General features: G+C 37.9%; 1 protein-coding gene across 1 annotated transcript in view; it reads left to right on the top strand.

The window, feature by feature from the left end:
* Window positions 1–21,679, top strand: part of LOC126471208 (dnaJ homolog subfamily C member 2) — a 204,118-nt gene that overhangs the window by 89,173 nt on the left and 93,266 nt on the right. Inside the window, exon 4 of the mRNA XM_050099322.1 lies at window positions 10,279–10,487. Coding sequence (XP_049955279.1) covers window positions 10,279–10,487 — 209 coding nt within the window. The remainder of the gene's footprint in view (window positions 1–10,278; window positions 10,488–21,679) is intronic.

Below are 21,679 nucleotides of genomic sequence, written 5' to 3'. Positions count from 1 at the left end.
CTGTCTGTCAGCAGGTGGTGTCCCCTTTATGGGAACAAGCTCTGGGGCATTAAGCCTCTCCCATCAGTTTGGATGACCTCCCCTCAGCCGTCTCGCCATGAGGAGATCATTTTAACTAGGTTGAGTATTGGGAACTGTCTTTTTAGCCATTGCCATTTGTTAAGTGGTACTCCCCCACAATTATGCTCATTCCCTCAGCCTCTGACGGTTTGCCATCTGTTGATGGAATTCCCTTTTCTTAACCATTTACATTCTTATTTATGTTTGCCGTCTGAGTGCCGGTCGTTTTAGTGAATGACGTGCGGGCTGGCGACCACATTTTACTTTTTAACCATCATAGCAATATGGCAAAGCACATTTAGTCTTTAGTTCTGGACCTCTGTTTCTCTATGTCATATTGTGTGGTCCTTTCTCTAAGTCCTTGTTTTTAACTGCCTTTCCTTCTGTCAATTGGGCTTAATGAGTAGTCTTTCTTAACTTCTTTTTTTCTCTTCATGTTCTATGGTTCTGACTTGGGCACATATGACCCTAATTGTTTTTGCACCCTAAAACAATACAAAACAACTTTTTGTAGCTTTCATTTGCTATATGAGGCAATGCTGTGATTTGGAAAGGAATGAAGTTTTAAGGGAGAGCCTCCCAGGCAATCTGAAGGTTTATTTGCATTTTTGATACTTTGACTTTTTAACACTGACTCATGAAATGTCACCTCCGGGTCTGGCATCGCTTTCATTTCCATCACTGATTTCTGTTTCTTGTTCACTAATCTTATGACATGTTGTACAAAGTTTTTTGCCTGGTTTGACGTCGATTCTCCTAGCACTTAATGATTTAGACAAAGACAGACTTACTGGCCTCAAGGATTTTTTAACTGTCTGCCTGTGCGTTCTTTGATAGCTTTCAAAAACAGTAAAGTAGTTGTAACCATGATCTCCACATACAGTTCTTTCTTGAACGTGTGGAAAGTTTATATTGGACCATAACACTACCTTTTCTTCACTCAGCTCTGAAAATTTTTAAGAGTTTTTGCTGAGATGTAGGTCATCAAATGATATGGTGTCATAAGTAATTTTCCAATACTGCATAAATTTATATTTCCCATTGTAAGTAACTGAGCATTAGTTCAGTTTAAAACACACTACATTACAAACAGAATGATAAATGGCTCCACCACAAAGAAATGTGACACATCTCACAGAAAGACAAATAACAACTGGGGCCAAATGGACTGATTGTTGCATGTCTGTGATGTTCAGCAATACATGACAGTGATCGTTACAATGTTTTCATTTAAGTACAAGTTTTAAGCAAACTACTGCAAACACACAATGCACTTTATCACTGTGAGATTGTGGTTAGCTGACAGATAAATGTAATACATTATATTCTTTCAAAAATCACTTAATTAATCAAATGATGTAAATTTTTCACACTTAAAATTAATCTGTCTGCCTAGAAGAATTGATGTTTAAATATGTTAATTTGAGACCCCTGCGTCCAAGACACTGGGTGTCACACCTGGCTGAACTTATTCTTGGAATGACCTTTTTTCATCACAGAAAAAGTTTTTTGATTTCTGGTTTATTTGTGTGTTCATTCACAGAAAACCCATTAATATATTTATGTTATTAGAAAGATTACAACCTTAGGAATTTTTAAGGCCAAACCTAAGTTCCCAGCAGGTTGATAAAATGTGATATAATTGTTTTTCAGCATCCTTCTAATGTTTCCAGAAATTGGAAAGTGACATACATTAATATATTTTTTAAATATTCTTTGTAACTTTACTGCTTAAGTAAATGCATTATTGTTTACTATATGTCTCTTTTAACTTCTGAAAAAAAAAAATCCAAATCAAAAGCTTCATATACACCTGAGTTATGAGTATTTCTGTAGATAAATACCACTTTGCATAGACATTCTCTCAGAGCCAAATTATCTTTTAACTTCTGAAAAAAAAATCCAAATCAAAAGCTTCATATACACCTGAGTTATGAGTATTTCTGTAGATAAATACCACTTTGCATAGACATTCTCTCAGAGCCAAATTATCTTTTAACTTCTGAAAAAAATCCAAATCAAAAGCTTCATATACACCTGAGTTATGAGTATTTCTATAGATAAATACCACTTTGCATAGACATTCTCTCAGAGCCAAATTATCTGATTGGGACTATATTGAAAATTCAATATAAAAAAGTTTTAGTCTGAGACCAAAAAAAATTTCCAGGAGTTCTTATGTTATAGGTATAAGAAAATATACTAAGTTTCATGAAAAACTGTGATGGAGGGTTACAAATCCTACAATTATTGGGTCATTGGACATGGAGTGACCCCTTACTATTGTTTCAAATATTTTGTTTTCAGCATAATTGTGAGAGATATTGGGTATGAGTCCACTGGTGACCCATTAGGAAGCCCATCTTGTTGTGAATGGAACTGGTTCTCAAATGATAGACAGTTTTGCTCTGTGATTAGTTTTAGAATGCCAGCTATTTATTTTATGTGGGGTTTGGGGATGTCTTTCTGTTCTAATTGTTGTTTGATGATGTTAATGGTTTCAGTGGTGGGGATATTCGTGTACCTGGATGTGATGTCGAATGATGTGAGTATGGCTGTTGTGGGTATGTTGATGTCTTTGATTTTTTGTATCAGCTCTTCGGTGTTGTGTATGCTTCTGTTGTTTGTGTATACACAATGGTTTTTTTTTTTTTTTTTAAGTATGTGTGTAATTCACCGGCTAAGTGATATGTGAGTGCACTTCTGAAATTTAGAACTGCGTGTACTCAAATATCATGCTTATGGAGCTTTAGTAGGCTGTTCAGTGTGGGTGCCTTGGAGTTCTTTTGTTGTAGCCATTTCACTTTCTGTTTTGTGAATATGTATGAGATGTTTGTTGACGTGTCTCTCTATTTGTGTTGATTCACTGGTTAGCTTTATTATGTTGTTGTCTTCTAGAAATTTTATAAAGTTTTATTTTTGTATTCCTCCTGTTTTGTTACTATCATGGTGTTGTCCTTGTCTGATCTTGTGAAGAGAGCCCCGTTGTTTGTAAGTTAGTTCATTATTTTTCTGGAAGTTTTTTCTTCCTCACTTTTTGTTCCAGTCCATAAGTTATTTTTGTTTTCCTTTATTAAGCATCTAATTTCTTCTGCAACTAACTCTCTTGTCAGACCTGCATTAAATTTTGAGTTATTGTTTCTTCCTTGTTGTTTTATTATTTATTCACTTTCTGTGACAAGATTCTCCACTATCTTGGGTGTAATATTTGTGTTGATGTTGTATTTGGGTCCTTTTTGTAGTAAGTTTATTTCTTGGTTGGTTGTATAGCAGTAAAGTTGACCAGGCACCTGTAGAACGTCTCATTTGTTTGCCTTCTGTTTTTATGTATAATGATATTTTTTGTTTCAAAATGTGTTCAGTTTTTGTTGTTGTTTCCCCCCCTCCCCCGTTTTATTTTTATTGGTGTTTCTGTGTTTTATGTGTCTGTGTTCATGATGTCATTACATATTTCACAGAGTTTCATGTGATGTTCTAATTCCAGATTAATTTTGAATAGCCCAGCATTGAGTTCCTGCTTCTTTATATGTAAGCATCTAATTTCTTGTTTCAGCCAGCCAGTTTTGGCTCTGTGCCGCGCCTGTTGAGCTGCAGGTGATAAGTGTTTAAAATGACATATATATATAATTATGTATTAAATTATGTGAAAAGCAGATTTTGTTTTTATGTTTAGCATAGTTTGATGTCATTTTCTGGGGTGTTATGGAGCATGTTGTGGAGCTTGCTCAGAGATGCCCTGCAGGGTGTTGAAATAATCATCTTGAGGTTGAAGCTCGTCTGTCCACATTTGGTTATAGATAGATTTGTTTTTGGACAGGGTCTGCCTTGAGAAAAACACAATGTTATCTTCTCTACACACACACACACACACACACACCCACGCGCACACACTTCCACATAAATGAATTAATGTTAGACATAACCTCAGTAAAAGTAAAAAAGCAGGACAACCACAGCAAGTGGTAATATATATAAAAAATGCGACATGTGTCCATTTATTTCACTTTGTAGCAAAAACTATTCACTGCAGACCAATGTCATTTATACGTGGGAATAGCCGTAAGTCTCACATTGTGCACTATGGTGTTTTGGTCACGGTGGGTGTTAATGGTGGTTGTGGGTGGCAAAAATTGTAATGCTAACATAATTAAGACTCAGTGCTGCCCATCCAAATTGCATGGTGTAATCTCTGCATAGTTTTTTCAGTCAGTGATATAACGAGATCTTCGACACATGGTAAACTTTTAACTCAGTGCAAAATGATTATATGGGAGAAATGTACAATCGCTCATAAAAAAAGTCTTGAAGCACTCCACAAAACATCACAGGATCTTCGGAAAACAACATATTAGTGGGAGCAGTTTTACTGCTATTATCAGGAGACTTTTGGCAAACATTGCTGGTAATTCCAAAATCAACACCAGCAGGTGAAATAAAGACAAGTTTAAAGAGATTAATATTTTGAGATAAGGTTGAAAAGTTATCATTGAAAGAAAATGTGTGTGCAATAATGACAGGCACTCCAAAAACTCATATATTTGCCAAAAATTTATTGAAAATTGGAAATGGTATTTACCCACTTGATCCGTACTCTGGTAAGCTTATTTTAACACAAGAATTATGCAGTGTGGTAGAAGCTTAGGAACAACTTTTTGATAAAGTGTATCCATCGATAGAAATGAACTACTTAAAGTAAGACTTGTTGTGTGAGTGAACAATTTTAAAACCAAAGAATGACTTAGTGCAACAAATAAATTAGCAAATACAGAAGATGATTCCAGGAGCAGAAATGATATGTAAATCGATAAATATAATAATGGATCAAGAAGAAAGCGTGTAAATTTTCCAACTGAATTTTTAAACTCATGTACATCTGTTGAAAGTGAAAATCGGCTTTCCAGTAATACTATTACAAAATATTAACTTGCCCAAATTATGTAATGGCACAAGATTGTGTGTGAAACAACTACTTCATAATATTATGGAAGTAATAATTTTAACTGGTAAACAAAAAAGAAAATCGGTGTTCATGCCAAGAATCTCATTGATCTCAACTCATATGCCATTTTCTTTTAAAAGATTACAATTTCCTGTGAAATTAGCTTATAGTATGACTATCAATAAGGCTCAGGGCCAAACATTTCACTGCTGTGGAGTTAATTTAAAGGAACCCTGTTTCTCACATGGTTAGCTCTATGTTGCGTTTTCACATGCTGGACACGTAGGAAACATATATGTGTATGTGCCACACAACCCAACGTCAAATATAGTGTATAAGAATGTAATTTAAAGTAAAGACTTCATATGTAAGATACTTTCCCAAATAAAAAAAAGTTGTTAACTGCTATTTTTTGTCCATTATTACATTTATAAAACCACTGACAGAAAGCTGAAACCTCAGCGAAATGGGTTATTTTCAGCTGCTAAGGTATATACACAAAACTTCATCTGTTTTTCAGATTTGTAAATACTGTCTTAAAAACTCTACTGTATATGTGTACAAGTAGTAAAGAGCAATTTTCTGTGTAATAGAAAGAAAATAAAACCCAACTGGTGATGAAACTTCAGCGAAACATGTCTGGGAATTAGAAGAAAAAAATTAAATTATGTTTGTTCAAGGACCCCCCCACACACACAAACAAAAACATTTATTTGCAAGCACACACGGACAGAAAAGCTTCATCCTCAAGATGATTTTATTATAACTTTTGTGCACTCTTTTGTGTGGGCTTGACCTGTTACCACCAACCGACAGTCCACCCGAGTGAATGCACACAACCAAACAGTGATAGAGAGCAAAGATGGCCACCTGATGTATGCATGTGCTGCTGATCCCAACCAGATCAACTTCACTGTCAGCCAACCAGATCAGCTTCACTGTCTGCTTTACAACGCATGCCGTCTGTATCCTCCCCCCATCCCTCCCCCAGTACCAGATTCTGATAATTACGTAGATGTAAATGACCATTACAATGCAGCCTTCGATCCCCACCCTCTACTAGCCCCTATCTGATGCCAATCTCAACACCTCTCCCCATGTCTTCCACTTCACCTCATTAATTTATACTCACACTTTCCTCTCCTCAGTCTCCCTCTATCTCTGTTGTGTTCCTCCACCCCACCCTCCTCCACCCCTCCCCCTCCTTCTTGCCAGCCCTCCATTTCCTATGACATACACAGCTCACCCTGACTGCTGCATATACAAGTTCACTGGTGTTACATTCCTAACCAGTATGCCTTCAGCCTCCCCCTCACAGCCATCAGCCATACTTCCCTCCACCATTATCTCCCTCCCTCCCTCCCTCCTTCCTTGCCTTTTCTCTTCTCTCATGTATCCTACCACTCACATAGGTGGCGAGTGATTTCCTCACATTGTTAATGTTTCAGGAAACGCTTTATGTACTGCATTTTCCCAAGTCTTAAACATTTTCTCCTTCATTTGTTTTGTTTCAGAAGACTGGACAGAGCATAGTTATTAAATTATTAGACAAACCATGTTTTGTAAGACATCCCAAATCAGCGTTTTCCTTACTTAGTATGTGTTGTACACTATCTGATCAAAAGTATCTGGACACCTATTAGTGGACATTAATATGAGGTGTGTCCACCCTTCATCTTCATAATGGCTTAAACTCTGATGGGAACACGTACAGTAAGGTGTCTGAATGTGTATGGAGGAATGGTAGCACATTCTTCCTCAAGGAACAAAACCATTGTAGATAGTGATGATTGTTGCTGGGGTCTGTAGTGAAATTCATGTTCTAACTCATCCCAAAGTTGTTTCATTGGGTTCAGATCGGGACTCTGCACAGGCCAGTCCATTTCACGAATGTTATTGTCCACAAACCATTGCCTCACAGATGCTGCTTTACGACGGGTACATTGTCATATTGTTACAATGCTCATGATCTCTGAGGTGTTCACAGCACACAATGCTGTGAAATGTGTTGATATACACTGAGGTGACAGAAGACATGGGACAGCGATATGCACATATACAGATGGCTGTAATATCGTGTACACAAAGTATAAGAGGACAGTGCATTGGCAAATCAGTCATTTGTACTAAGGTGATTCATGTGAAAATGTTTCCGACTAACTGTGGCTGCACAGTTGGCATTACCAGACTTTGAACACAGAGTAGTTGTTGGAGCTAGATGTGTGAATCATTCCATTTTAGAAATCGTTAGGGAATTCAATATTCCAAGGTCTATAGTATCAAGAGTGTGCTAAATTTATACACACGGGTCCTCTTCTCATGGCACGTAGTAGTCAGTTCTGCATTACATAGGGGTGACCAGGTACTTTTGATCTGATAATGTTGTTGTATCTTGTTGTTGCTTAGGTAGTTATAGTTTAGTTTTAGTTAGTTTCATGTTCCATGGATCATTTGCACAGTAAATGATAACAAGTCATTTTATATTAACATCATAGATTAATTTGTAAATGTAGCAACATGCTGAACATTTATAAGTCTTTTTTTTAATAGGCCTATACAGATGTGAGTGAGCAATTCATACTCACAACCTTTTACACATTCGGTAATAGACAGTCTTCTACAGAATAGGAGTTGTCAAGTAGAAACTTTTGCAGTTTGTTTTCAAATTTTACTTTGCTGTCTGCCAGACGTTTCATACCACTGAGTAAGTGATCAAAAATTTTAGTTGCAAAATTGTGCACACCTTTTTGTGCTGAAGGTGGCCTTAATGTGGAGTAAAGAATGTCATTCATTCTTTTCATGTTGTAGTTGTGTACATCATTGTTCCATTTGAGCTGCAGTGGATTATTTACAACAAACTTCATGTGGGAATAAATATATTGTGAAGCAATAGTCAAAATGCCCAACTCTTTAAACAGATACCAAGCGAGGTGATGCAGTGGTTAGCACACTGGACTCGCATTCAGGAGGACAGCGGGTCAAACCATCATATGGCCATCCTGATTTAGGTTTTCTTGGTTTCCCTAAATTGCTTCAGGCAAATGCTGGGATGGTTCCTTTGAAAGGGCACGGCAGATTTCCTTCCCCATCCTTCCCTAATCCAAGCTTGTGCTCCGTCTCTGGTGACCTTATTGTCGACTGGACGTTAAACACTGATCTCCTTTTCCTTAAACAGATACCTACAGGTTGATCGTGGGTTTAGCCATGAAAACTTTATTTTTTAAACACAAAGTAGCCCATAACATTATTCCATATGCCATTACTGAATGAAAATATGTCCCTCCCCAAGATTTGTAATAATTCTAAGTGCAAAGGTATCTGATGATGTGCTGCTTGAATATTTTGATGCCGTGCCTTGAAGCATGTTGTTTCGTCAGGACATTCCTCATGTGCAACTAGTTTCAAAACTATTCTGTAAAATTTAAGGTTCTGATGCAGCAGAATAATGGATATTTTTCTGAACTGTCTATCAAACCATTCCCTCTCTCCACCCCCCCCCCCCCCCTCCCCCCTCCAAATCAGGATATATTGGTTTCTGTGCTGTTTGCAGTTTTGTAGATATCCATATACATGATACTTAATGTTGCAAAACATAGTCCTTTCAAGTAAATAGTATCAAGTGGCAGATTGTCATTTAAAAATTTGTTCATGTTAGGTTAGGTTAGTGTTGTTTAACGTACTGTCGACAACGAGGTCATTAGAGATGGAGCGCAAGCTCGGGTTAGGGAAGGACAGGGAAGGAAATCGGCCGTGCCCTTTCAAAGGAACCATCCCGGCATTTGCCTGAAACGATTTAGGGAAACCACGGAAAACCTAAATCAGGATGGCTGGAGACGGGATTGAACTTGTTCATGTTGATGAATATTGCTCCAATACTATAGCACCGCCCTCTTTAATAGCTCTGTTTAGTTTTCAAATGTATTTTTCACTTACCAACTTCCTGTTTGTGCTGTTGCTTTGTTAATGGATGAACACTTTCTGCTGAACAAATAAAGTTTCTTGATTCACTGATAAATTTGGCATTAGTGTTTCGAATAATATTTGCCCTGACATGAATTAAGACATCGTTCTAGCTGGTTTTAAATCACATGCATTCCCTTCTATACCCTGCTTTGGTCTGAAAATATTTTAATGTGTGTGTTGAGTTAATTTGTTCCAATCCTAGGACCTAGGACACACATTGTCTTCACAATTAGGAACCACAATTTTTTATGAACCTAATTATCAAATATTGCTTTTTGTCTAAAAATTTGCTAAGTATTTAATTTTTTGCATCATCGTCATCAGAAAACAATGTAAGCGGTTTGTTTATCTTCACAAGTGTAAGTGACTGTTTTTAGTTTGTTACAAACATACGACACTAATTAATTTACTAGTTTAACATTTGTTTTCATCAGCTCAAGAATTTCCATTGTAAGTGTTTACATATTGCTTTGCAGTAATTTAATAATTTCTGTCTTAAATGTAAACAATTACAGCTTGACTATGGAACCTGATAAAATAAGTAGTATACCCAACACTGTTATGATCCCATTTTGGAATAATTGACTACCAATGCTTCACATGCTGCACTGTCAACTGTGAAGCTGTATTTGTCAAAATATAGAGTACTTGACAACTGCAGCAGAGTTTGTGCTTATTTGAAACTTCCTGGCAGATAAGTTTTGATCTTCCAAGAAGTTTCAGTGGCTTGGCAGTCAGTGAGATCTTTACTGTAAAGGACAGACTGAGAAGACAGACACATTGCTTGGTTATCTGACTGCATTTAACAAAAATATTTTAAAAATATTTCCATTTACTGCCACGCGGGATTAGCCGAGCGGTCTAAGGCACTGCAGTCATGGACTGTGCAGCTGATCCCGGTGGAGGTTCGAGTCCTCCCTCGGGCATGGGTGTGTGTGTTTGTCCTTAGGATAATTTAGGTTACATAGTATGTAAGCTTAGGGACTGATGACCGTAGCAGTTAAGTCCCATAAGATTTCAACCACACACACACACACACACACACACACACACACACACACACACACACACACACACACACACACACATCCATTTACTGTCATTATTATTTAATTAACTGTCATTTTATGTATCTTAATCATATCACTCTCACATGTTGTGTGTCACATTGTTGGTAATTAAGTTGTATCATCAAGAGAGTTGGTAATACAATAAGATAGTTAAATGTTAGAATTATTTTCTTAAAAGTTTGAGAATTAATTAGATATATATTAGAGATAAAGATTTTTATTAATTTGGTGTTCCATTCTCACTAGATCGGATGAAAGTCTTGCTCCACCACCCAGACAAGAGGAAAGCAGCAGGAGAGGATGTTAGACCTGATGATGACTATTTCACGTGCATCACAAAAGCTTACGAAATACTAGGAAACCCTCAGAAACGCCGCTCCTTTGATTCAGTTGACCCAGCGTTCACGGATCCTGCACCACCTTCAAATGATCATACAAAGAAGCATTTCTTTAAGGTGATAAAAAAATATTAACCAGAAGTTTCTCATTTGTTGTAATGTCATGTGTATATTTTAATCATATATATTATGAATTTATAGCAAGTATGCTCATACGATGAATTGTAATGGTCTTTTTTCCCCCCCTTGATATACACTTGAATGACAGGAAGAAAGAGGGGTTAGACTTTTCTGTCCCATTTAAACAAATTCATATTGAGCATTTTCAACAGTACAGTTTATCTTCTGCCTTCTTTTTTACTAACATTGACAGTACTCACCTTGGCAAGTTCTGCAGAAGTATGGCCTGTTGTGAAGTTATGAATAACGACTCTCAGCTAAGAAAAATTTTAAAAACATTACCTGTGCTACATTTACCAAGAGGGTGTATGAGTTTATTTAATTGTTGTATGCTCAGAAAGTTGGTTGATTTTGTCAGGTCTGGCCATAACCACTGATTGAAGAAAAGTACTTACTTTAAAGTGTGTGTTCTGTGTTGTCACTTTTCGTGCACAAGTCCTTCATAACTCACAGTTCCCGAAGTGAAAAAAGAAAAATAAGCATGGTTTTTACTAGTCTTTTCACATTTACAACCCCCCCCCCCTCTCTCTCTTTCTCTCTCTCTCTCTCTCTCTCTCTCTCTCTCTCTCTCTCTCTCTAGGGGCCAGTTCAAAAGTTCTAATACTGTGTAGATCATCACTATTGGGCCCCAAAAATTTGCAACTATTGCACACCACACCACACACAATTTATATTCTCTGAAAGTAAGTTTCAATTCTCTTTAAAAAATTTATAGTCGTCATCTAGGAATTGTCATAAACTTATAACTCAGTTTTAACAAAGATTTCAAGCTATCTGCTACACCATGGACTCTTCTCAACTTGTGTGAAATTGCTCTCACAGTAAAAGTGCGTGAAAGAGCTTTTCTCTGACTGTCGGATTACACAGTAGCCAATCACCTTTATATTCCAATTCACACAGTCAGGTACTCTCCCTCTTTGGACCAGTCCCCGTTAAAGAGATCAACTTATGTGAAATAACACATTCCGAGGTAACAAATAGATAAAAATCAGCCACATCTGTAGTTTTCTGAAGGACTGAAGTAAGTTTTACATTTCTAAGATAATGAAAACTGGCTGCTTTATATTCAATCCTTCATTTTGTTAAAATTTTTCACTGGCTTCTACACAAAACATATTAACGTGTCGGGAAGTTATTTCTCATGGAAAGTTATAAAGTCTGTGTCTTCAGGTAATTTTTTGGATACCAGAAGTTGTTTTACATAAAAAGCTGAAATTCATACTGTTGTTATCTATCATCTTTACAAAACGTTACAGAAAGTATCTCAATAGTTGTGTTACTAACAGTGTCTTTAATAATTTATAGCAATGTATGTAATATTAGTTTGCTGTTCAGTTTGTACTCGTGGCTTGATGAGCCGGCTAATTAACATGTCTCTGTTGATGCATCATGGACAGGGGACATCAGCTGGTTAAGTAATTGTGAATCTCAATGAAATTTTCCAACAGCCGTGTAACTAAGATGTTTTATTTTATTTTGATGACAACCGGTTTCAGCATTCCACTATGCCATCTTCAAACCCAATATGTACCCTTCAATATAAACAATAAAGCCGTACAGTGCCATATATCCCTGAATTTCGTGAATTTAACAGTTTCACAAATGCTTCATTTGAAGATAGATCTCCCTGTAGTTTACTCCTGCTACTTTCAGTATTTCAAAGAGAGTATTCCAGTCAACACTGAGCTTTCTCTGAGTCTACAAATGCTCTAAATGTTGGTTTGCCTTTCTTTAACCTATCTTCTAAGTAAAGTTGTAGGGTCAGTATTGCCTTGCATGTTCTTATGTTTGTCTAGAATCCAAGCTGACATTTTCTGAGGGTGGCTTCTACCAGTTCTTCCATTCTTCTGTAAATAATCCAAATTAGTTTTCTGCAACCATGACATTTTAATCAGCTAATTAGGTTACAATCACACTTGCCAACACATGCTTTCTTTGGAACTGGTATTAGTACAGTCCTCTTGAAGTATGAAGGTGTTGCGTCTGTCTCATACATGCTGTGCTGCAGGTGGGATAGTTTTGTCATGGATGGCTATCCGAAGGATATCAGCAGTTGTGATGAAATGTTGTCCACTCTGAGGACCTTGTTTCTGTTTAGATCCATCAGTGCGCTGTCAAATCCTTCTTGCAGTATCATATCCCCCATCTCATCTTTCCTTTCTATAATATTGCCTTCAAGTTCATCTCCCTGTTATAGACCCTCTATATACTTCTTCCACACTTCAGTTTTCCTTCTCTGCTTAATACTGGTTTTCTATCAGAGCTCTTGATATTCATATCGCTGCTTCTCTGTTCTCCAAAGGCCTCTTTAATTTTCCGGTAGGAGGTATTTATCTTTCCCCTAGTGATATATATTTCTATATCCTTGCATTTGTCCTCTAGCCATACATGCTTAGCCATTTTGTACTTCCTGTCTGTCTCTCCCTTTGGCCTGCTTCATTTGCTACAGTTTTATATTTTCTCCTTTCATTGGTTAAATTCAATATCTACTGTTATCTAAAGAGTTATGTTAGGCTTAGTCTTTTTTGACCTATTTGGATCCTCTATTACCTTCACTATTTCATCTCTTCAAGCTACCCATTTTCTGTCTACTGTATTCCTATTCCCTGTGCTAGTGAGTTTTTGCCCAATGCTCCCTTTGAAACTTGCAACAACCTCTGGTTCTTTGAACTTATCCAGGTCCCGTCTCCTTAATTTTCTACCTTTTGCTTTAGTTTTAATCCGCAGTTCACCACCAGTAAATCGTGGTCAGAGCCCACATCTTCCCCTATAAATGTCTTACAATTTAAAATCTGCTTCTGAAATCTCTGTCTTTCCATTATGTAATCAATCTGAAACCTTCTGGAGTCTCCAGGTCTCATCCATGTATACAGCCTTCTTTCACAAATCTTAAACCACTTGTTAGCAATGATCAAATTATGCTTGCCCCTGGCCATATTCACTTACAGTTTTTCCGTATCTTCCTTTTCCTACTAACAAATTCCGGTCCCCCATCCCAATTGAATTTTCATCTCCCTTATCTATATGAACAATTTTTGTTTTATCTCATTGTAGAACTAGTTGGCATATAAACTTGTACTGCTGTGGTGGGTGTGGGCTTCATGTCTAGCTTGGCTGTGATAATGTGTTCACTGTGCTGTTCATTATTAAATCTACTTCTGCATTATCCTTATTTAATTTTGTATATATAACCCTGAATTCAAGTGACCAGAAGTCCTATTCCTCCTGCCACTAAACTTTGTTAATTCCCACTATAACTAACTACAACCTTTCCATTACCTTTTTAAATTTTCTGATTTACCTGTCTGATTAAGGGATCTAATGTTCCACACTCTGATACATAGAACGCCAGTTTGGTTATCCTGATGATGACATGCTCCTGAATAGTCCCCGCCTAGAGATCCAAGTGAGGGACTATTTTACCTCCAGAGTATTTTACGCAGGAGTTAACCATACAGTAGAGCAGCATGCCCTCGGCAAAAATTATGGCTGTAGTTTCTCCTTGCTTTCAGCCGTTCACAGCACCAGCACAGCACGGCTGTTTTGGTTGATGTTACAAGGCCAGATCAGTCAGTCGTCCAAACTGTTCCTTCAGGAACCATACATTTGTCTGGCCTCTCAGCGAAGACCACTAGGGTGTGGTTGCTCCTATGGTATGACTATCTGCATCATTGAGAACACAACCCACCCCACCAATGGCAAGTTCAGTGGTTCATGGGGAGAAGGGGGCAGTGGGAATAATTAACATATGTTTATATCAATCAGATTGGAATCCGTGTGATCCCATTATGCACAAGTTTGTGTTAGACTGTTGTAAGCAGAACACCAATATTGTTTACTATGTGATTCTTTGAACTAATGTCACATGTTGTTATATGCACTGAAGATGACTTTCTAATAGTTGAAATCTAGATCTGCTGTAATAAAATGACAGATTTCAACATGGATTGCTGTTCTTTTCTGCATTGTGTATATGTTTCTGTGTTATTTGCAGCATGTGAAAGCACTCTCTGGGGTCATGACTCAATATGTGTGGCAAGAAAGCTTCCTACAGACGATGTGTATTGCCACACCTCACACCATCTATGCTTCTTAAATTTTGCAATAACTCTTAATAATCACATAAAATTGTGTAGCTAATTAATTTTTTCAAATACAAAAAGTAATAAATAAAATAAATTTCAAAATCTGTATCCTCTGTGCTTAGCAACTCTACAAATTAAGCAGTTCATAATATCAGAAAATTTTCAAAGACAATTTTTGGCAATGTTGACTGGAATACTCTCTTTCAAATTCTGAAGGTGGCAGGGATAAAATACAGGGAGCGAAGGGCTATTTACAATTTGTACAAAAACCAGACAGCAGTTACAAGAGTCGAGGGGCATGAAAGGGAAGCAATGGTTGGGGAGGGAGTGAGACAGGGTTGTAGCCTAATCCCTGGTGTTATTCAATTTGTATATTCAGCAAGCAGTAAAGGAAACAAAAGAAAAATTTGGAGTAGGAATTAAAATCCATGGAGAAGATATAAAAACTTTGAGGTTCGCCGATGACATTGTAATTCTGGCAGAGGCAGCAAAGGACCTGGAAGAGCAGTTGAATGGAATGGACAGTGTCTTGAAAGGAGCATATAAGATGAACATCAACAAAAGCAAAACGAGGATAATGGAATGTGGTAGAGTTAACTCGGGTGATGCTGAGGGAATTAGATTAGGAAATGAGGTGCTTAAAGTAGTAAGTGAGTTTTGCTATTTGAGTATCAAAATTACTGATGATGGTTGAAGTAGAGAGGATATAAAATGTAGACTGGCAATGGCAAGGAAAGTGTTTCTGAAGAATGCAAATTTATCAACATCAACTATAGATTTAAGTGTCAGGAAGTCATTTCTGAAAGTATTTGTATGGAGTGTAGCCATGTATGGAAGTGAAACATGGACGATAAATAGTTTGGACAAGAAGAGAATAGAAGCTTTTGAAAAGTGGTGCTGCAGAAGAATGCTGAAGATTAGATGGGTAGATCACGTAACTAATGAAAAGGTATTGAATAGAATTAGGGAGAAGAGAAATTTGTGGCCCAACTTGACTAGAAGAAGAGATCGGTTGGTAGGACATGTTTTGAGGCATCAAGGAAATACCAATTTAGTATTGGAGGGCAGTGTGGAGGGTAAAAATGGTAAAGGGAGACCAAGAGATGAATACACTAAGCAGATTCAGAAGGATGTAGGTACTGGGAGATGAAGAAGCTTGCCCAGGATAGAGTAGCATGGAGCGCTGCATGAAACCAGTCTCTGGACAGAAGACCATAACAACAACTAGGAATACTCACATACCTTAGTACTAGGATGCTCCTGTTATCCTCAATGGTCACTTCAAAATACATTATCGAAATGTTACTTTTCATCCCCCTTTATAATCCTTTAATATTCCAGCACACCACCACTCATATCAGCCTCCGCCAACATATTACCTTACTAAAACATTTTGTACCACTCCTCATCTACACTATTAACCCTTCAGCAACAGCAACAGCTTCAACATCAAGTTCAGCAGCATCAGCAGTTGTAGTATCCATTACGAAAAAGAGTTCCGTCACTGTGGCTAGATGGGTCCTTTTAGCACGTCATTGAATCCAGTTATTCACAGTTTACTTTGGAAGTATGCTCTGCTTGAAGAGAACTGAATAAAGATATACTCCCAAAAAGAATTGTCAAAAGGACAACACACAGTGATTATAGACACAGTGGTCTATATACCAATAACTGAAAAATAGATTTCCCAATTGTGATGAAAAGTCAGATACAAGGGTGGTTTGAAAAGTTCGCGGAACAGAATAGGAAAAAAGTACTTACATCACTGAAACCTTTTTTATTTTTCAATGTAGTCTCCTTGTAGAATAGTGCACTTGGTCCAGCGATGTTAGAGTGCCTTGATCCTATCTCAAAAATGAGTTTCCTCCAAGCCTGCAAAATAATTGTCAACTCTGGCTATCAGTTCTTCATTTGAAGTGAATCTTCATCCACCAAGAAAAATTTTCGGTTTTGGGAGGAGATGGAAGTCTGATGGAGCCATACCAGATGAATAAGGCTGGTGTGGTAACGATTCATACCTTAGTTCATGTAATTTTGCCATGGCAACGGTACGTATGTGGGCATGCATTGTCTTGATGGAAGATGAGTTTCTTCCTTGCTAAACCTTGCCTTTTTTGCACGTATCTTTTGTTGCAATTTGTCCATGAGGTTAGCATAGTACTCTCCAATAATTGTTTGCCCAGTGGGGAGATAATCTACAAACAGAATTCCATTTGCATCCCAGAATGCTGATGCCATGACATTCCCCGCCAAAGGAATTGTCTTTGCTTTCTTTGGTGGCAGAGAATCAGCATGTTTCCACTGCTTTGTCTGTTGTTTTGTCTCTACGGTATAGTAGTGCACCCAAGTTTCATTTGTGGTCACAAACCGGTGCAGAAAATCTTGATCATTTATCCTAAAATGGGCCAAACATTGTTTCGATATGCCCATTCTCATGCATTTTTGATCCAGCATCAAGAGTCGTGAAACCTATATTCCAGATAATTTTTTCATTTCTAATTCTTCAGTTAAAATGTGGTATACCCTTTTAGATGACATCTGGCAAGTGTGAGCAATTTCACGCACTTACAATCAGCAATCCTACATGACCGTTTTGTGCACTTTTGCAATGATTGCTGGAGTAGTGACACATCTTGGCCGACCACTGCGCAGATCATCACCTAAGCTCTCCCGACCAAATTTAAAACTGTTTGTCCACTTGGCAAAAGTTGAATATGAAGGAGCAGATTCACCCAGTGTATTCTGGTAATCGGCATGAATGTCCTTTGCTTTCATACCTTTCTTTATCATGTACTTAATCACTGCTCAAATCTCGATATTTTTTCGCCCCCCAAATCACTATGCGGAAACAACAACAGAGCCACGTCACCGCCACAGCTCTCTTCCAGGAGCACTGACGTGGCACATGTTTACAGGCAACAGTCCAATGAATATCACGTGAGCAACTCGTGCGAGCGCTGACCTCTCGTGTTGACTCTGAGAACGTTTCAAACCACCCTTGTGTTTTTCACAGTGGGGAAAAAAAAGATTACTGAATGAGTTTCAAAGGTGGATGTGGTACATTCACACACACCTTCTTCAATATTTAATATTTGGCACCCATACCACAGGAGGCATAGAGAGTGAAGTGTCGACAAGCTGAGAGATGCAGGTAGTACTGAAGCAAGAGAGTGGTACCAGAGCTGGCTTAATAAATCACACTGATTGAAGAGGGAATAGAAATAATAAAGAAAATAGGTTATTTTTCAAACAGGACAGTCTGCAGAGCCACTCCGACTGATCAGATCATGCAAATGTGGGTGAAAAGATTGAGAAACATATCAGATATGAAACTGCACTGAGCAAAGGAACAAACTTGTGTGATGAAAATAGATACAAAATGAAGGAGAATGGTCATTCTAAAATGCACCACACTTACAGCTAATTACCTTTATTTCAACTTTTCATCTATTTACTACTGCACCAAAATACTCGTTATCAATTCTCATTAAACACTCTGAGGCTTTACTTTTTCTCAGTAAAGAAAAATGTGAAAGATGATATACACCGGTGTCCAAAATTAAAGCAACAAACTGTTATTTCCCCATCCCATGTCTAATTCACGATATTGTCTAATTCACAATATAATCATACAAAATGTCAACTAATGTCTTTACAATCATATTCTGCATGGAAGATGGCATTCCGATCAACGCACAACCACGTCAACAGTGATGTCAGTCACCTATCAAGTGGGGTAGTGTTTGCAGTATAGTTCCTCATCCACAGTCACTGTGTTCAAAGTCACAGATGGTGCCGCCTGCAAATTCTCTGCTCTGGAAGGCCGTAGAAAGAATGGGAGCAGGAGAGTCCCAAATTGATGTGGCCCGATGGGTTAATGTGAATCATTCTGTTGCTTGTCAGATAAGGCAACAGTATATAGAGACCAAAACTGTATCCCAGAGACGACGACAGGATCGACCATGTGTGGCATCGGAAACAGTGAACCATTTTTGGCCGAAGCGCGCAATGGTACCACCCTAATACTGCACTGCAAGTGGCATCTGACCTCGCAACATCCCCTGGACATATTATGTCGAGGAAAATGGTATACAGAAGGCTTCGGCAGAGTGGCTTTTATTGTTGGAGACCTGCTGTCTGTTTACCTGTGGCGTGTCATCACGTAAAGGAACGTCTAGAGTGGAGACATCAACATGTCACCTGGACAGTTAAACAGTGGGCTAATGTTCTTGTCACAGATGAGTTCTGATTTGGTAATGGTGTGGGTAGGGATTATGTTGACCACTCGAACACCTCTTCATGAAATTGTGCTGGTGAATCAGCAATATTTAACTGCTGTCAAGCACAATGAGGAGATCTTGGGATCTCGTGCGCGATTGTTGGGTTGGGTTGTTTGAGGAGGGAGACCAGACTGCAAGGTCATCGGTCTCATTGGATTAGGGAAGGAAGTCGGCCGTGCCCTTTCAGAGGAACCACCCTGGCATTTGCCTGGAGTGATTTAGGGAAATCACGAAAAACCTAAATCAGGATGGCCGGATGCGGGATTGAACAGTCGTCCTCCCGAATGCGAGTCCAGTGTCTAACCACTGCACCACCTCGCTCCGTTGCGCAATTGTTGCAAGGCGCTGTGAGCTCAGACTTCATATTGATGGACGATAATGCTCGACCTCATAGAGTATGGGTGGTTTACGTTTTTATTGGAAACAGAAGATATTGCGTGCAGGGTATGCCCGGCTCACTCTCCTGATTTGAATCCCGTAGAGCATGTTTGGGATGCACTAGGGAGAAGGGTTGCATCGTGTCAGCACCCACCAACCGCTCTCCACGACTTGAGCAGCTGTGCAGGAAGAATGGGAATTATTGCCTAAACATGAGATTGATGACATCATTCACAGCATGTCCCATCTTTGTCATGCCTGTATTGGTGCCAGAAATGGTGACACCCCATACTGAACATATTAACCAGTCATCAGAATGTATGTGGAAATCCGTTAAGTTGGGAAAAAATGAAGAATGTTTTTGTCTACCGTTATGCATGTTGCAGATGATTACATTCTGTATTCTTTACATTGTTTCTACTTTACTGTCACCTGTTTATACTGTTTTGCAGCAAAACAAACACAACCTTGCAACATTTCCATTTGTTGGTTTAATTTTGGGCACCAATGTAGTTCAGAATGACAGAAGAGGAATGTTGATTATATGAAATGAAAGTGATGTAGTATTTCCAGTAATCGGGTACTTAGTGAATGCAAGTATACCTCACTATCCCAGCCCTTATTCCTGATGCACATATCTGTTGAAATCTGTGGTGTTTCTCGAACATAACAGTTTGTGTGTCTTCCAGTATTCCAAACAATAAGCATTAGGCTGCAGCTTCTCAATTACCCTGAATGGAATCATATATTCATTTGTAAATTTCTTGGTTTCTGCCCCCACTTTTTTTTTCCTTTCTTCGTACCAAAACTAGGTCTCCTATCTGAAAATTTTTAGGAAATGCACTGGCGTTGTGTCTGCTCTCTCTCTCTCTCTCTCTCTCTCTCTCTCTCTCTCTCTCTCTCTCTCTCATAACTTGATTAGCTCTTCCATTATCCTTTCACGTATATTTTCCTTTGGAGAGCAAGTGGAAATTTTGGTATGTTCAATGATTTTATTCTACAAATATCCTCAGATATTTTTGACAAAAATTATGAAGCGTTATCCGACTATATGTCTTTCCGTGCTCCTGTTTTCACAAATTAGTGCATTTTTAATTTGTCTGCAAGTACTTCAGCATTAGGTTTTCTAGTCGGGTATAATTTTATATATTTCATAAAACCTTCTAGTACTACAAACAAATTCTGGTAATGAACAGAACAAATCCACACCTACTAAATCATGTTGAATCTGTGGTTTGACACTATACTTTTGCCCTTGGATAATCTTATAATTTGCCCTAACCTTTTGACAGTGGTCACACATTTCCACCCATTTTTGTACTTGTCACCACATGTTATTAAAAATTACGTGTCTCTAAGCTTAGCAGTGCTCTTCCTTACACTGTAGCGATGAAACTTTTTATGTAGGTAATTAACTAACAAATATACATGTTGCTCCGGGAAACAAATTTTCATTGATTTTTGTCAGCTATCTGGGATACTCTTCTTCTTCTTCTTCTTCTTCCTCCTCCCCCCCCCCCCCCCCCTGGAAATGACTTTTGACCTTTTATCTTGCTTTTTCCCCTCCTTAATTCCTTGCAGATTTTCTTCATTTGGCCTTCCTTGTCTGTTTTCATCATTGTAGCAGAAATATATACTACTTCTTTATACAAAAATTTATTTTCCTTTTTCCCACTAGTCTCCACATTTCTAAATAAACCCTCTGCTACAAAATTTTCCATTCACTTAATGTATCAATTTAGTACCATATCGCTATAAATATAAAGCCTATCTTTTTAGCTTTGTATTTTCCAACTTATAAGTTTGTGGAAAATGGAAGCTTTCTGATCACCATAAGTAATTACTTTCTGTGCAAATAATATTGTTGGAATATCTGCAATCCAAAGACGACTGCTAAAGCTTCCTGTTCTCGAAGAAAATAATTCTTTTCTACTTGCTGTAGGGTTCTACTAGCAAATGCAATAGTTTTACGTCTTTTTTAGTACCCTTCTTTATCCACTCGCTTTATCCACTTGGGATAGTTCCATAGCTGTTCCTACCAACACACATTTGCTATTATAAGAATGATTTTGCAAAGTTTATGTTCTACAAAAGCAGTGTGACATTCTGCCATCCATGTGTATGATACATTTTTATTTAACGAGTTCCATAAACATTCATCATTAAACAGTTGTCTTCATATAAGTCTACAGTAGCATCCAAATAACCCAAACATCCTCTTGAACTTTGTAGTACCTTATAGCTTCAATTTTCCCAGGATCTGGAAGAATTCTTTCACCACAAATAATATACTTAAGAAAATTCTGTTACCATTTTATAAACTCTGTTTTATCTAATTTTAATTTCATTCACACTTTTTCAATTGCTTCTTAAACCTTGTCCAGTA

Source organism: Schistocerca serialis, chromosome 3 (assembly GCF_023864345.2).
Source record: "Schistocerca serialis cubense isolate TAMUIC-IGC-003099 chromosome 3, iqSchSeri2.2, whole genome shotgun sequence".
Classification (NCBI taxonomy): Eukaryota; Metazoa; Arthropoda; class Insecta; order Orthoptera; family Acrididae; genus Schistocerca; species Schistocerca serialis.
Note: the sequence above shows the minus strand (reverse complement) of the source record. Positions and strands in the feature narration are given on the sequence as shown.